This window comes from Humulus lupulus, chromosome 8 (genome assembly GCF_963169125.1).
Source record: "Humulus lupulus chromosome 8, drHumLupu1.1, whole genome shotgun sequence".
In the NCBI taxonomy this organism is placed as follows: Eukaryota; Viridiplantae; Streptophyta; class Magnoliopsida; order Rosales; family Cannabaceae; genus Humulus; species Humulus lupulus.
In genome coordinates, this window is record NC_084800.1 from 22,003,458 (window position 1) to 22,021,397 (window position 17,940).

At 33.2% G+C, this 17,940-nt stretch overlaps 2 protein-coding genes across 2 annotated transcripts; both read right to left on the bottom strand.

The window, feature by feature from the left end:
• Positions 1–7,506: 7,506 nt before the first annotated feature.
• On the bottom strand, positions 7,507–8,659 carry LOC133793560 (probable 2-oxoglutarate-dependent dioxygenase AOP1). Its single transcript, XM_062230885.1, has 3 exons — positions 8,289–8,659; positions 7,858–8,182; positions 7,507–7,755 (listed from the first exon to the last, which is right to left on the bottom strand). Exons 1-3 carry the CDS (start codon positions 8,657–8,659, stop codon positions 7,507–7,509), a joined length of 945 nt encoding a protein of 314 aa, XP_062086869.1.
• A 7,165-nt stretch (positions 8,660–15,824) lies between these two features.
• Positions 15,825–17,096, bottom strand: LOC133795132 (uncharacterized). Its single transcript, XM_062232580.1, has one exon. The coding sequence runs from the start codon at positions 17,094–17,096 to the stop codon at positions 15,825–15,827; it is 1,272 nt and encodes a 423-aa protein (XP_062088564.1).
• Between the last annotated feature and the right edge of the window lie 844 nt (positions 17,097–17,940).

Here is a 17,940-nt window from a genome sequence, read left to right on the forward strand (position 1 = left end):
AGTCCGAATGGCATGACATTGTAGCAGTAGAGCCCCTTGTCTGTGATGAAGCTCGTATGCTCTTGGTCGGGGGCATGCATGGGAATCTGGTTATACCCAGAATAAGCATCCATGAACGACATCAGGCCATGCCCCGCCGTCGGCATACTGCCGGAAATAACCCCTCGAGATCAACCCTTCGATCTCGTCCTTCAGCTGTCGGCACTCATCAGTTGTGTGGCCGGTGTCCCTATGAAATCGACAATACTTGCTGGAGTCCCTCTTGGACTTTTGATTCCTCATAGGGTCCGGACGCCTGGAGGGGACCTGGTTTTCATTAGCCAGGTATATATTTTCCCGAGACTCGTTGAGCTCGGTATGCACTTTATATACGGAGAAATACCTTTCTCCTTTTTTCTTCTTTCCTCCATCAGCCTCGGGATTATTTCCCTCGCTCTTTTTCCTCTTGGAGGGATTCTCCGAGGTAGGCTGTGTAGCTGCTGGGTCAACTGAGGTTGAGGCGGAGTTAATTTTTATCGTTGTAGTTTCGGTCTGCGAGGTCGCCTTGAGTGTTGACCTCGCCTCCTCTACATTGACAAATCTCTGCGCCCGTCTGTTAAACTCGGTTATCGACCTCACCGGTTTCCCTTGCATGTCATCCCAAAGGGCACTCCCGGGTAAAACACCAGCTCGGATGGCCATCAAATGCCCACTGTCATCCACGTCTCGAGCTCGGGCGACCTCTAGATTAAATCTTGTCAGGTAGCTCTTCAGTGTTTCGCCCGGTTGTTGTCGGACGTTAGTCAAAGTGGATGCTTCGGGTCTGACTCCCATCATAGCTCGGAACTGCTTCTTGAAGTCTCTAGACAATTGATCCCACGAAGTTATAGAATGTCTCTTGTACTTCTCGAACCAACTCTTGGCAGGTCCGGCCAATGATGTCGGAAACAACATGCATCTGAGCTCATAACCTACGTTACTGGCTCTCATAATTGTGTTGAATGTACTCAGGTGGCTACATGGGTCAGTTTTTCCTTCAAACGCTGGGACGTGAGGAATCCGGAACCCTTGAGGAAACTGTGTGTTAGAAATATTGGGAGCAAACGGCTCGAGCTCCTCATCAGAGTCCTCGTATCGACCACTCCCTCGTTCATTCTTCAAAAGCCTAAAGGGTTTTTCGAGCTGATCAATCCTTTCTTGGACTGGGTCCTTGGGTGGTGTTTGGAATTGATAGTCATTAATCGCGATCCCAGGCTCGCGTCTCCGTGAGGGATCTCTACGCCCATTCAGATGATTCCTAAGATCCGGATTTGTCTGATCTCCCTTTCCCCTGCTCTGATTCAGATGATTGCGCAGGTTGGGATGGCTCTTGTGATTTCCAGTATTTTTACGACCCCGGTCGTGTTTACTGACAGACCTAGTTTCTCCGGACTCATCACTGGTGAAACTCATCGATCGGTCAGGTCGTGGTGGATCCTTTCTATGTCGCCTTGTCTCTGCAGTGCGAGATCGGGACGTCTGACTTCTCTCGGATGGCGCGCCTTTCCGCCCCTGGAACGTCTCCCTGTTTCCTTGTCTTTCCCCTGTACGCCCTTGATCCTGATCTCGACCAGGTTGAGCGTTCCTGCGGGGAGGTGAAGGATATCTTATGGGAGACGGAGGAAATCGTATAGGTGACGGTGGTTGCCTTCCTTGCCTCGGCCTGGAGGGTCCAGAATTTGCCCGAGATGGGCCAGTTGCGTTCGGTGCACTACCAGGAACCTGAGTCCGAGCTTCGGCAGGAGCTCGGTTGTTCTCAGTTCCTGCAGGCACTTCCACAGGTGGATTAGGCGGGACCCGAGCTCGGGTACTCCTCTGAGGCCTAGAAGGAGCAGATGGCTCTGTTGGTGCTGGAGGTTGTGCTGGCCTCCTTGTGGCAGCATTTTTTCGTGGACGTCCACGGGGCCTCCGGGGAGGAACGTGCACGTCCCTTGGAGGAGGGACTTGGTCTTCGCGCGGAAGTGGGGGCTGAGCCACCTGCGCCTCCGCGGCTATCCTAGTCAACTCCTCGTTACGTTTGTTGGCATCTGCCAGCAGCTGTTTCAGCTGCCGATTCTCCAATTCTACAATAGGGACATAACGCTCAGGGTTATAGTACATGTCCTCATCCCTTGGTTGTGGAGGTGGTCCCCGGGAATCAGAGGACCCACTCCTTTCTTCAGCGTCCGGGTTCTCCATTGGTTGTTTTCCAGGACGCCTTGGGTAATTTTCTTCAGGAGTGTTCTGATTGTTTGCAGCCATGAATCTCTCTGGGATGGATGCTTGAGGCTCTCAATGAAAGCACCAAACTGTTGACGCCGTTTTTCGTCAACAGATAAAAGAAGAGAGCACGTAAACAATTAAAGACAATGGCCAAAAGAAACAAACGAATCAAACACATGGTTTTTTATGTGGTTCAGCAGTTAAATCTGCCTAGTCCACGAGTCTCTGTTATTAATCTCAAGATTATCTCTGAACAATTCTTTAGCATGAATTCTCCAGAGTTTTCTCTCAAGGATCAGAATTTCCCTCCATTACAATGGTGCATGGCTTCTCTATTTATAGAGAAGGATGCAGAATACTATCCCACATATTTTGGGTAGTTACTCTTTTGTGAATAAAAATAAATGGCTTTAAATGCCTTTAATCAGATAAAAAAGGAAACGTCCCTGAAGACTAGGAAACGCATAACTGACTAAATAATATCCCACGATTCTTGGGGATTTACATCAATAAATGGGGATTACATCTCATGTTTACAATACTTGTAGATATTCAAGGTGGTCATAGCGTATCTCCAAGGCTTCAGCATCTCAGGTTTCACGTCATTGTTCGAGCCACTGACATCTCCCGAGCTAACATTGCTTTCGAGATAGTACATCGAGCTCGATATCCCTGCTCCGAAGTTTTTCCTGAAGATGAGGGGCTCTCAGAGCTACCTTTCGAGATCGAGATCATTTCGAGGTCACTACATTCGAGGTCATGTATCATACTTTGCAGGCTCGGTTTACAATCGTAGAGCATACCCTAGCCCTCACGAGACCATTTAATGCGAACTCAGCTTTCGAGGTCATATTTACTATGGCTCGAAATCTGGGTATAACAGATTGATCAAGTTTAAATCCTCTTTATTCAATATTAACAAAAACACTATATTTTACTTAATACTAAATCATCTATTATTATATTTTATAAATTAATTTAAATTATCACTTAAATTTTGTTTTTAACCAAAACAGTCCTATAATTATTTACATACCAAGATTAAAAAATAAAGTAAGAACAAACATATATCTTAACAATAGATGTCAAGATTTACATACCAAGGATACTAACTAAAGGACTCAAAACTCAAATATTATACACTAAACAAATACAAAATAAATTATTCAAAAAATACAAAAGATATTAATTACAAAAAATATATCTACACCTGTTGAGGGTGTGCCAAGGTCGTGTGTGTGTCGGGGTCGTGGGTGTGTCGCTGTCCTGATAAAAAAAAAAATTAATACCAAAAGATACACGAAAAAAATTCAAACCAAATATATGAAATAAAAACTCGACAAGAAAAGAAATTGATAACAAAGGAGATTTGTTATCATTTTTGAAATCTTATGCAATATTATAATATCTTATGCTATTTTATGATGTTTTATTAGATAATATTATTCAATAAACAAATTAAATTATATAATTTAATTAGATAATATTATATCAAACTTTTATTATTTAATTAATTAAATTAATAAAAAATAATTAAAAATAAATTATTATTTATTCTTAATTTTTTATACTTTAATTAAATATTATTATCAATTACTTTATTCATGTAATTTATATTAAACAATATTATTCAATAAACAAATTAAATTAAATTATTTATTTAGATAATATTATATCAAACTTTTATTATTTAATTCATTAAATTATTAAAAATTAATCAAAAATTAAATTATTATTTATATAATTATATATTCTTAATTTTTTATACTTTTATTAAATATTATTATCAATTTCTATATTCATGTAATTTATAACTATTTAATATTAGATAATATTATTCAATAAACAAATTAAATTATATAATTTAATTAGATAATATTATATCAAACTTTTATTATTTAATTAATTAAATTAATAAAAAATAATTAAAAATAAATTATTATTTATTCTTAATTTTTTATACTTTTATTAAATATTATTATCAATTTCTATATTCATGTAATTTATATTAAACAATATTATTCAATAAAAAAATTAAATTAAATTATTTATTTAGATAATATTATATTAAACTTTTATTATTTAATTCATTAAATTATTAAAAATTAGTCAAAAAATAAGTTATTATTTATATAATTATTTATTCATATTTTTTTATACTTTTACTAAATATAATTATCAATTTCTATATTCATGTAATTTATAACTATTTAATATTGGATAATGTTATTCAATAAATTAATAAAAAATAATTAAAAATAAATTATTATTTATTCATAATTTTTTAAAATTTTATTAAATATAGTTATTAATTTTTATATTCATGTAATTTATATTAAACAATATTATTCAATAAACAAATTAAATTAAATTATTTAATTAAATAATAATATATCAAACTTTTATAATTTAATATAATGTTAAGAAGACAATAATCAAGAACTATCTGTGATACCAAAATATAATGTTAAATAAGTACAACAAATTGAAAACAATAAGAATTTTCTATGCAAATATTCATTTCTTTTATCTATTCAATACTATCATTTATTTATTTTGCCCCACAATTTTTTTAATCTATTTTCTGAGCTATAATTTTGATAGTTTTACTCTTTGTAACTCTGTTTTCCCATTCACATCATCAATCAATATGATGATTTTGTCTATAGTTTTCAATGCTGTTTAGATAAAAACAAATGACTAATTAATCAAAACTAATTATGTCTTATATATGTTTTATATGGTCTCTTTATGATGCTGTACGTGCTTATACAAAATGAAAATTTCAATGTCAAATGATTGAGCTAGTTTGAGAGATTAATTTATCTGGTTAACCAATTACCATATATTAATTACATGATGAAATCAACAATAATATATATAGATCTATACATATTGATATATATATCTTCATAAAGAAAGAGCTAGTTTTGCTTACCCAAGTAAACTGCAAAGGAGATCGAGTAGTGATGATGATAACAAAAGCCCCAACAAACCAAGAAGATCTTGCAGATATAAATCGAGGAGAATAAGACCCACAACAGAACAAAGCACAAATAGTTTATCTATAAAACATAAAATAAATGGTTTTGTTAATAAAAAATATGATGAGTTTATATATACATGAATTAATATATATGTATATATATTTATTATATAGAACTCCACCTTGTCTTCCCTTGTGAGTTTTTCCTTCTCTTCTGCAACTATTATCCCATAGATGAGCCTCGTATCTACCTGACCATCTATGCCTGTAAAAATTTCAAAACCAAATATCTAAGAAATAATACAACAGAAAAAAAATGTGTGCATATATATATATATATACATATGTGTGTGTATATAGATGAGAAAATGACCTAGTTACACCACGGTATATAAATGTTCTTTGTCCGAAAGTGTCAATGGATTTTCTAGGAACGGCCTCGATTGCGGTTGTCGGACTGGAGAGGCTCGGCTCAGCATTAGGGAGAGTCGCGAAGGGGAGGAGGAAAGAAATGAGCGAATAGTTTGAGAACAGACGCTAAGAGGAAATGGGCGGTTTCCAATAATATTATTAGCGGTGGGTCCCGCCGCTAATAGTTTCTCCCGCCGCCAAAACTATTATTAGCGGCGGGTAGCCCGCCTCTAATAAAAGGTAATTATTCGCCGCTGATATTATCAGCGGCAGGACCCGCCGCTAATAAAGGGTGATTACCCGTCGCTGATAGTATTAGCGGCGGATAGTTCGCCTCTAATAAAGGTGATTATCCGCTGCTAATAAATTTTAAAAACTGTTCCCAGGCGTTTATTTTGGGATATTTGCGGCTGAGCCTCCGCCGCTAATAGTCGTACAGTCCGCCGCTAATACATTTTTTTATATTTTTTTAAATAGTCACTTATTATTAGCGGCGGAACCCCAAGTCCGCCGCTAATATACTGGACATTACAGGCGGACTTAGTCCGCCGCTAATAGACTTTATTGTTGTAGTGTGAGTGTGATACTATTATATTTAATTATTTTATTTATTAAAATGAATAAAATATTTTAAAAAAATATAATATTTAAATGATGTAGAGAAAAAAAAGAGAAGTTGATATATGATATAATGTAAAAGTTTGAGGTAAATTATAAAAAAAATATGTTTTGGTGATATATTTTGTAATACACTTTATCTATAATATTTAGTTAAAACTCACAAAAACATATTCCATCATCTCCTTTATACATATATTTATAATAGCTATGGACAAACTCCAATTAATCCATATTTACATTTATATAACATTTACATATCATTTATATAAAATTTTAATATTATTATTTTTCTTTATAAGCTTTCTCTCTCCCATTTAGTATGTATATTTATTATTTCTTTTTTTTAATTATTTTATTTTACTTTAATTCATAAAATATGGTTAAATATATAATATTTAAATGATGTAGAGAAATATATAGAGAAGATAACATATGGTATAATGTAAAACTTAGAGGTAAAATAGAAAAATGTGTGATTTTTGGAGGTATTTTAAAAGATGAATTAGAGCATCATCAGGAGTGCTACTAGCATTTGATTTTTACTTGAATGTTCCTCTTTATTTAAAACAAAGAAAAAAAAAATAGAGTGATTATACTTGACGTAGTTCTGCCATTTAGTCAAATATTAAATATATGTAATATACGAACTCACTACGAGAAAGAAAAAAAAAACTTTTAGTGACGGTTAAATAATCTTATTATAGATTTTTGGCCAAATCCGTTGACACCTTTAATAAGAAGTTTTGGTGTCGAAAAAAAATTATTAAGTCCATTAGATTGTATTAAATTTGCTCCTATTTTTGAAAAAAAAAATTCATTCCACTATAACAATGGAAAAGTTATTCTATTAAAATACTTTAAACTCCAACCAAATAACAAAAAAATTATAGAATAATAGAATAGAAGAATTCCATCCTATTAGTCTAACAAAACGGAGAATTATAGTGTGTCAATATATGTTATATCATGACGATCAAAATTATATAAAACGTACTACACAAAGTTACACATGCACGCGGGAAGCGTTCATTCAACCTAAACAGATGAGAAAATAATAAGAGAATATTATTTTTCTTGCCAAGAGAAGTAAGATATATATAATCTAACCAGCAAGCGGCTATACGGTAGATTCATATTTTCCACTCGCCCAAGAAATCTAGTAACTACAGATACAATCATGCATGATGGTTACGCATGAGCACCCCACACCATTGGATTATTATTATTATTATTATTATTATTATTATTATTATTAAACGTAGCGATGATCAGAGGCCACAGTAACAGCGAAGATCAGATGGAGCTTTTTGAGCAATTTGAGACTGATAGTAGTAAAGGAATTGGACGTGGTCAAAGGGTTTGAACAGCAAAGGATGGTCTTCATCAACAAGCTCTTCTGGGGCTTTGACCATGTAACCTGCCTTTGGGATGGAAAACAATCCCGTCGAGTACCTTGCCTCGTTTCCTGTCATCATGACTCTATGATTTGGAGAATGTAATCGACCATTTGCCCACGCCTGTCCAAAAACATAATCATTTTAATTAGATATATATACAATATAAAAACATCGTCTCATCTCTTTTTATATCTCAATAAAAATCGACTATACTCTACTCACGTAGAGGGAATCTCCAATCATGACGATGAAAGAGTCAGAAGAGGAGGGTTTGAAAGATATCCATTCACCATCTTTGGTTTGGACCTCTAATCCCTCAACTTGGTTCTGATTCAAAATGGTCACAATGTTTTTATCTCTGTGAGCGTTCAAACCCAGCTTGGTCTCGGGGGTTTGAGGGCCCTTATATTTCATCACTCGAAGAAGGTAGTTCGTTGATTCCATGTGTTCCTCCAAGTATTTCTCAACTCCCAAGCTCTCCAAAATCATCCTTCTGATTATTTGATCCAACTCCGATAGTTGGTCCGAGTAAGATTGAATGGTTTCGCTGCATATATATCCAAATTAATTATAAACAAGACACTATTTATTATTATAACCTAAAAATAAGGATACTACATATTATGATCATAGTAGAATTAAAATTTACGTACCAAAATTTTGGGTTTCCATTGGGCCATAAGATAGTAGTCAAATTTTCAACATTTTCACGGATATTGGCGTCGTCGATCCCCATGCTCTCGTACAAAGGCAGATGAGGGTATTGGCCAAGATAGCCATGAAAGGGCTTCTTTGAAATGTTTCGTAGTTTGGTTTGTAAAGGAAGATCGAAAAGCTCTTGTACTGCATCAAGTAAGGCCTTTCGAATGTCTATAGGAATTTTATCGAACTTTGCCTCGAAACAACCGAATTCTTCCAATGCTTGGCGGACTTGGGTCCTTACTGTGTTCCACTCGGGTGTACCAGGTTTCAGTTGAACGGAAAAATCAACACTAGGAAACCTAAGAGCACTTTCGGTGGCCATTATTATATGTTAGTTTCTTTATAATGGTTTTGGCTGAGATTTTGGGCTACTTCTCTCGACCAGTATTTATAAACTTACATATATGCCACCAAAAATAGTGTACCGAAAATGGGGTTATTTATTAATGCGTTTCAGTTTGAGATCCCCGCTACAGATCGTGTCCTATCTTCTGTTCAACGAATCAGAAATCGAAACTTAATTAAATATTTAACGTTTAAATCAATGTATACATATTCTAATAATTTGACTACTCTATTTTTTAAGTTTATAGAATATAAAGAAGAGGCACATGTATGCGCTCTCTTGGTTTTTTTATTTTGGAAGTATATTTAATTTTTTTTTATGATCGTGTAAATTGTAGTTATTTTAGAATATTTATAAAAAAATTTCAGAAAATTTCGAAGAATTTACAATGCTAAAAATAAGGTTAAAACAAATTACATTCCACGCATATAAAAAAACAATCAACCCTGTAACAAACTATTTAAATTTTATTCTCTATATTGCAAATTATTTAAAAATTTCTAAAAATTTACAAGATATTCTAAATAACTACAATATATACATAGTCATAAAAAAATTAGCACCAACACTAAAAGAAGTGCACCGGAATGCCCCTATTTATTTATATATTTATAAAAACTAGATAGAACACAAATAATGTACTGCAGAGTAGTACAACATTTCGTCAAAAGAAGCTGCAAATCCCTCAATAATATATAGAGAGGCCTTACCCTATCATTGCCCTCCCAACAATTATAAGTGCATTTTCTTCGGAGAAATTATATTAAATGAACCAAAACAATGATTTCAAGTAGTTAATGCCTTCATTTTTCAAATTATAGATAAATGATCATTTTACATTATTAATTACTTAAATTGCATTTTTCTATAATATATTTATTTATTTAGGAGCGTATGACTTTAATATATAGTGGTATATGTATATTAATTTGTTTTAATTTGTTTTATTTTATAGTTATATTGATTTTTTAAGTTTTTTTACGAGTTATTAGTATATTATTTTCCAACTAGTGTATATGTTTTTTGTGGTACAATATATCATTTTTTTTATATATGTAGTTTCCATCTTATTATACATAATTGTAGTATATAATATTTTGTATCATGTCATATATATTTTAATGGTAATATATAATTTTGTTAGCATAATATTTACATTTTTGAGTAATAATTTTGTAAGTTTTGTTGATATATTATTTTTCAACTCAATATATATATTTTGTGGTGTAGTATATTATTCAACAACTCATAAAAAATGAAAAAAAAAATCAATTAACTTTAAATTAAAAACTAATTAAACAAAACTAATATATATACCATAATATAAAAATATTTAGAATAAAATAGTAATTTACTAAAAGACATATTTAATAATATGTAATAATAAAAAAGTAATTAAACTATTTTACTAGAAAATTAAAAATATATGAAAATTTACTTACTTTTATAATCATTTTGCACCAAACACCTTTTCATTAGTAATAGTAAACATTTTAAAATCAAACATGTTATAAGCTCGTGTATCTATTAATGAGTACGTAGTAGCTATAATGGCGCAATTCAATGCGCAATCGATGAAGTATGAATTTGGTACAAGGAAAGCTTTTACTCGAAAGAAAATAAATATATAAATGTCAATGTATTAAAATTGATAACTTGTTTTAATTCATTTATTTGTTATATATATATACTAGTGAGAGTGGCTCGTGCCAAAGGCACGAGCAACCCGGTACCAGTGTTACTCTTTTTTTTACGTTTTATATTTTATAAAAATAATATATTTTTATTTTGAACTCGTGAAAAAATTAAATAATAATATAAATAAATAGTTCACAGTTAATAATTTATTTTTTGTTTATAAAAAGAAGGATGACCGAATATGTGTGATCGACACACCAGCATAGTATGACTCGAGCAACAAGCCTATCAATACGTGTAACTTTCACATGCATTAAACCACGTTGCATTCGTATGTATTAATATTCAATAAATGATGATAGACTTTTATTATATTACTATATAAATGCAATGGACTAAATACAATATAATCATACATATTAAATTTATATATATAGATACTATATTGTATATTGTGCATATACAACTACGAATGAACATCATATAATTAGTGTATATTATATATATATATATATACTATTTAACATAAAAAACAAATTAAGAAAAAAACAAAAAAAAAATGACTTCATGCATCAACGCAAAAATGACCCCGTATACTTAATACAATATAATGTATATTGTGCATATACAATTACGAATAATATAATATAATCAGTTTATATTATATATATATTATTTAACAGAAAAAAACAAATTAAAGAAAAAACAAAAAAGAAGAATGACTCAAAACACATATCCCTGCATATATATATACTAGTTAATAGGTACGTGCCTTAGGCACGTACCCCGGTAATTTTAAAATAATATTTTTGTTAATTATTATTTTTTAACATTTTTGTAAAAATATTTGTTATTTTTATTTGTTTAGATTATATTAATTTAATTTTAATTAAAATTTTGAAAGTGAAAAATTATAACAAATAAAATAAGTAATTATCTAAATAAATAATTACCAATTCAATTATTACAATTTTTTCATGTTATTATTGATTTTATTTATTTATCCATCTCTTATTATTAGTGTATTACTTATACTAATTATGAAATATATTATTCAAAATGTATATACATCGGGTGTAAAGAATTAAAAATGTAATCACTTTATAATAAATTAGTAATTTATTTTATTAGATTATTTGTAATTTAATATTCATATTATATAAAAAATTATAATAAACAAAGTCAAACCTAATAAAATACTGGATAATAAATGTAAAGTTTATTTAATAATATATATTATTAACCACTGAGATTGTAGCTTAAAAATTTGAGAAGGAAACATGAAGTAATATCTAATCCCAAATTATGATTTCCTTCTAATTTATTAAGAAAATAACAACCGTACATTTATATATAGTAAATTATAAATATAGTAAATTAACAGATAAAAACAAATGAAAAAGAAAAAATGAGAAAGATAAAATAAAAAGAGCATATTTAAAAAAAAAGTACATTCAATTAGAAAACAAAATACATCACAAGTCAGTGAGATATATCATCATAAGAAAAAAAATTGTTAGAACTAAAATGATGAAACAAAATTAAATATTTTTTTAGAAAACTATGTGTTTAATTGCCTACAAAGTCCTAAGAAGTATAATGAATTGTGCACATTTTTCATATAATAATATTTAAAAAAAACCATATAATAATATTTATATAAAAGTTTTTTTTTTTTTATATAATGGAAAGACTGAATGGATAAAAGAAAAAGAGAAATACGTGACACATATATAATAAGTAGAATATTAGAATTTAAAAAAAATAGACACATAAATTTGTATTTAAAAAAAAGATATAAATACTTGAATCTATAAAAACATTACATTGATTAGATTCAGCCAAATAAACAAACAAACGTTAAATAATAAAGTTATAATAAGGGATGTAAAATAACAAAAAATTATAAGGAATCTTTCTACTATTAAGAAATATTCCTAACTTATTTAATTATCACTGTTTCTATATATTAGAGACATCTTTCCATTTCTACTTGTAAAAAATTTGTTGTATTCAAAATATTAATAAGTAAAGTGTAAGTGTGCATGCTTGACACTTTTTTTTTTTTTGGTCAATCAGATAAGTATATTCCACTATGAAACTTTACAACTCAGCAGCACCAATTATCATAGGTCTGCTAATTTACAATTGCTCAAACCATGCTAAATCCTGTTTTGCCACTTTTTTGGGCAAAATACTTGTGATTCTACTCTTTACATCATATTTGATTCTTTTTACAACTACAGTAATTGTATAAGTTTTCATGCTCCAAAGAGCTTCATTTCTACACCACCATATGTGATATATTGTTGCCGCAAGTGTCGCTGAAAAAACTTGGCGCCTGAACCTGTTGAGTTTTGCTCTAGAAATCCATTGCAACAAACCAGGGACGCTAACCATAGTGGTAGTCCAATGCAGCCACTGTTTAATTTCAGCCAACACCTGAAAACTCAACTGACAGATAAAGAATAAATGCTCTCCTGTCTCCTTGTTCATTCCACAAATTGGACAATCCTCATCTGGACAAATATTATATGTGAACAATCTGGTTTTGAGTCTCAATCTATCTAAAACCACAAGCCATAAAATAAATCTATGCTTTGGTATAGACAGTCTATTCCACACTTGTCCTTGCCAATTAATCGCTGGAAATTCAGGACAAAGGCTAGCATATCCCTCTTTGATCAAGTATGTACCTGTTGCAGAGCTTGGGAAGACATTCAGCCCCATCAATTTGTTCTTCACTCTTACAATTTGCTTCCAATACCAGCTGCTGGAAGGAGGAGCCTCATAGGCCCTCCAATCTTCTTCTCCTATATACACTGCATTCACCCATTTCACCCATAATGTGTCCTTTTTAGATTCAATAGCCCAAACATATTTGCCTATTGCCGCCTCATTCCATTCTTTGGTTCTTCTGAACCCCAATCCACCTTCTTTTTTGGTCTTACACAAATCCTCCCAAGCTACTAATCCCGGACCGCTTGAATCCACCCCTTTCCAAAGAAAACTTCTACAGACAGAGTTGACTTTTTGTAGAACTTTCAAAGGGAGAATCATTAGTTGTGACCAATAAGTATGAATAGCAATGAGCACAGAGTTTACCAATGTTACCCGACCTGCATAAGACAAGTTCCTTGAACTCCACACTTTGATTCTTTGCACCATCTTCTCTATCAAAATGTCACATTCAGCAATAGGCAATTTTTTGGCACAAATCGGAATGCCCAAGTAACGAAATGGCAGCTGGCTCCTTCCAAATCCAGAGGCATCCACCACTCTTTGAACTTCACTTTCAGCCATGTTGCAACAATAAAGTTCAGATTTGGCCTCACTTGGTTGTAGACCCGAAGTTTGAGAAAAAAGCTTGAGGCCTTGAAGCATACGGTAAATCGATTTAAAGTCACCATGACAAAAAAGCAAGACATCATCCGCAAAGCAAAGATGATTCAATTTTAGTTGTTCACATCGATCATGGAACTTAAAATCTTCTTTCTCCCCAACCTTCATCATCACTCTTGATAAATATTCCATGCCCAAGACAAAAAGAAGAGGAGACATCGGGTCTCCTTGACGAAGACCCCTCTTGGCTTCAAAAAACCCATGCAAACTCCCATTAAACATAAGACTAAAACGAGGAGTTCTTACACACATCATAACTAGATCCACAAACTTTTTCGGAAACTTGAAAGCATTCAGCATCTCTTCAATAAAGTCCCATTCAATTGTATCATATGCTTTCCTTATATCTAATTTTATCATGCATTTGGGACGCCTCCCCTTCCTCCCATAATGCCTCACCAAGTCCTGACAAATCATAGTGTTATATGCTATGAATCTACCTTGGACAAACCCACTTTGGTTTTGAGCAATGATATCAGGAAGAATCATTCGCAGTCTAGAGCATATGAGTTTGGTTGCAATCTTGTAAATCACGTTGCAACAAGCTATGGGTCGAAAGTCCAAGACAGAGTTCGGGCAATTACCTTTTGGGATTAATGTCAAGGTGGTTGAATTGATTTCTTTAAGGAGCTTCCCTGTATGCAACCAAGAAAGAACCGCTTCACCCACATCAAGCCCAATCACCTCCCAGTTATCTTGATAAAAGAAGCTACTAAATCCATCTGGTCCAGGCGACTTATTCCCCGGAATATCAAACACTGCTCTTTTCACATCCTCATGAGAATAGTCGGACAACAATAATCTTGTATGGTTTCCAGTAATAATCGGGCCTAAAGTCACAATTCGTCTACTGACAGCCTTCCTCCCAATGAGTGAACAACCCAGTAAAGTCTTATAAAAGCTTAAAAACACCTCTGTTACTTGCTCAGGTTGATGAATCTTGTTCCCTTGCTGATCATGAATAGAATAAATTCTATTTAAGGCCCTCCTAGAACGAATGCTAGCATGAAAAATGGCAGAGTTGTCATCTCCATCCTTAAGCCAGGCTTTCTTGGCTTTTTGCTGAAGGAAGGAAATAAAAATCTGGTGTGCTGCCTTGTGTTGGGTCCTAGCAGTTTTTTCTTTAATGATCAAATCCGCATTTAGGGGGTCTTTTTGCAATTCTTCTTGGCTGTCCAACAAAGTCTGCCTTAGCCGCACCTCCATAGCCTGTACATCCCCAAACTCATTTTTATTCAGCTGCCTCAACCTTTCCTTGAATGCCTTAAGCTTCTGTACTAGTATGAACATAGGAGCACCTTCAATGCTCATATTCCAAACTTGCTGTAGCTGCTGGGCAAAACCTGGAGCAGTTTTCCAAAAACGAAAGTATCTAAACGGTTTCTTGCCTTGCTGCCCAACCGGATACACCGAAAGCAACGCGGGACAGTGATCAAACTCTCCTTCCGCCATAAACAATACCTCAGCAGTGGGGAATTTATCTAGCCATTTCTGATTAGCTAAAACCCGATCTATTTTGGAGTAAATTCTTGTTTCAGCAGCTTGTTTATTCGACCAAGTAAAGAAACTACCTGTGAACTTCAAATCCTCCAACTCGCAAGCCTCTACACACTCTTTAAAGTCTTTCGAAACCTGCTGCCTTTTGTTCCCCCCGATCCTTTCTTCTACACTCAAAATGTCATTAAAGTCACCTAAAACCAGCCAAGGTGCCTTCAATTCCTTCTCAATCTCTTTCAAATCTTTCCACAAAGTTCGTCTATTCTCCTCTTCATTAAAAACATAGATAAAGGTTGCCATGAAGCTTTCCATTCCCGCTCTCGATTGCACCTCTAGATGCATTAATTGGCTAGTACACTTCTTGATGTTTATAGAAAACATATTGGGGTTCCAACTCACCATTATTCTTCCACCTTTGTGCCAGGCGTTATTGGTAGAAAAACACCATCCCGAGAACATATTTACATATACAGCACCCAACTTGTGAGCCTGTATTTTGGTTTCAAGGAGACCAACAAGACCAACTTGCATCGAGAAAATCAATCTTTTAACTTCCTCCTGTTTTTGGCGCTTATTGATCCCCCTGACATTCCAACACAATATTCTATCCATTCCCCAAGGGAGGCTCCCCCCCTCCCTGTGTACGATCCTCTTCATTCTCAATCTTAGAGCATTCCCCTGTATCTATTAAGACCCCGAAATTATTTGACATTTCAAAACCTGTCCTTTCCTTCACTTCCATCCGGACCCCTTTAACTCCCTTTGTAACTTGTTGAAAGCCATCATCCTCGTGTCCCTCAACTGTTTTGCTGTTTATGTTCGTCGCTGCCTCTTTCTTTTTCACCACCCATGCCTGCTTTGGCACCTCTTTCTTCTTGCACACCGCTGACTTATGCCCCATACCAAAACAATGATCACAAACAATCGGTAGCCACTCATATTTCACCGGCAACACAACTTCCTGATTCAGTTCATTAGTGAACGAAATTTCATCAGGAAAGGATTGGTGTAGCTGCACCTCAATCATCACCCGAGGGAAATTCAATAGCTCTTTGTTCTTGGTCACCTCATCTAGCATTAGAGGAGTCCCTAATTGCCCAACAATTTTGAACAGTGTCCGTTCCCCCCAGTATCTAAGATCCAAACCAGGGATTTGAATCCAAGTAGCTACCGAACAGACATTTGCCTGAGTAAAATCAGTATAGGGATCCCAGGCTTTCATAATAACTGGCTTCTTGTCAAAAAACATATACCCTCCGTGAAGAACCTCATCCCTGGCAGTCACTGAAGTGAATCTAACAATATGAATTCCTTTCGCTAATACTCCCACCTTATGCAATCCTTTATCCTTCCACATTCTGTTAGCAAATCCATCAAAAACATGAAAAGGAATGTTTGCTCCCAGTACATAGCATACTAAGGCAGAATCCCAATAATCGATTTCCTCTTGAATGTCTTCCATATCAATTTTAACCCCAGATGGGCATTTCACTTTTGCTTCAGATTCTCCAAATCTATGATTTAAATTCTGTGTAATCTCCCCAGAGTGAAGAATCGGGGATATAGAAATCTTACCAGATTTAGCCTCAACCTCCGTCTGGTGAGCTCCAACCTCCGACCGAACCTCCTGTTCCTGATGGGCGCGCCCAAAAATGACTCGGGGAGTAATAGCCTCCTGCTCCATTGCCGTCGCAATCCCCTCTCCCTCCGTCTCATCGCCAGAAACAGAGAGTGCTTCCACTCCTATAGCCTCTGCCATCGACTTCGATTTGGCGACCCTATCGGAGGAAGTCGGTCCTTTCTTCCGCAAGGTCTTCATCGTGCTTCGTCGAGTCCCTTGGACGCCGTTCTTCTTCGGTCGGCCGCGACCCGCCATAGCACCAGCAAAGCTGAAGGTCGAGGGTTTTCCTCAGAGAAAACGCCGTATTTTTTTGCTTGACACTTTTTCATTTACTTTAATATTTTAAAAAACGAATATCTTAATAATTTATTATAACAAATATATAACTATATACATACATATTATAAAATAAGAAAAATATATGTTTATATGTTCAGTTTCGTAGAAGTTTAAATAATATAAATAAAAATAAAGTATATAATTATTATTAAATCAACTAATTAAATTTTTTTGAAACATATAATTCACATTCGTATTATTTTGTAATTATTTTAAAATAATAAAGCAATAACCCATATTATAATTATTTTAAAATAATAAAGCAACAAACTATATATAATAGTTATATTTAAAAAAAAACAATAAAGCAACAAACCATATTGTAATTATTTTAAAACAATATAACAATAAACCATATATAATTATTATCTTTTTTATTTAAATAAATACATGGAATATTCCTTCACTAAGGAATATTCTATGCTATATTGAACAACTCGTTAATATAGTTACTTTTTTTACATCGTTTTGCTTTTATGACTGTCATAAGACTAAAATTGATTTAAAAATGAATAAGTAAATAAGTATATTTTTATTTTAAATTCTTGCAGATGAAGAAAGTAAATAATAATATAAATAAATGGTTCATAATTAATATTTTTTTTTTCTTTTAGACTTAGAAATTGAATTGATTGTGTTACTTATTAAATTTAAATTTTATTATTATTATTATTATGTATTTTGTCACTCCTCTCATTCTATGACAATTTTTCTTTGTTTAATAAGTTGATATTTTGTGAAAAGATAAGTTGGTTGTAAA

Excerpts from the sequence above, each read along its gene's own strand:
- LOC133795132 (XM_062232580.1), bottom strand. The coding sequence starts at position 17,096 with ATGGCGGGTCGCGGCCGACCGAAGAAGAACGGCGTCCAAGGGACTCGA.
- LOC133793560 (XM_062230885.1), bottom strand. The coding sequence starts at position 8,659 with ATGGCCACCGAAAGTGCTCTTAGGTTTCCTAGTGTTGATTTTTCCGTT. Across the intron at positions 8,183-8,288 it reads AATGGAAACCCAAAATTTTG|CGAAACCATTCAATCTTACT; the intron begins GTACGTAAATTT and ends ATATATATGCAG. Across the intron at positions 7,756-7,857 it reads TGATTGGAGATTCCCTCTAC|GCGTGGGCAAATGGTCGATT; the intron begins GTGAGTAGAGTA and ends GTTTTTGGACAG.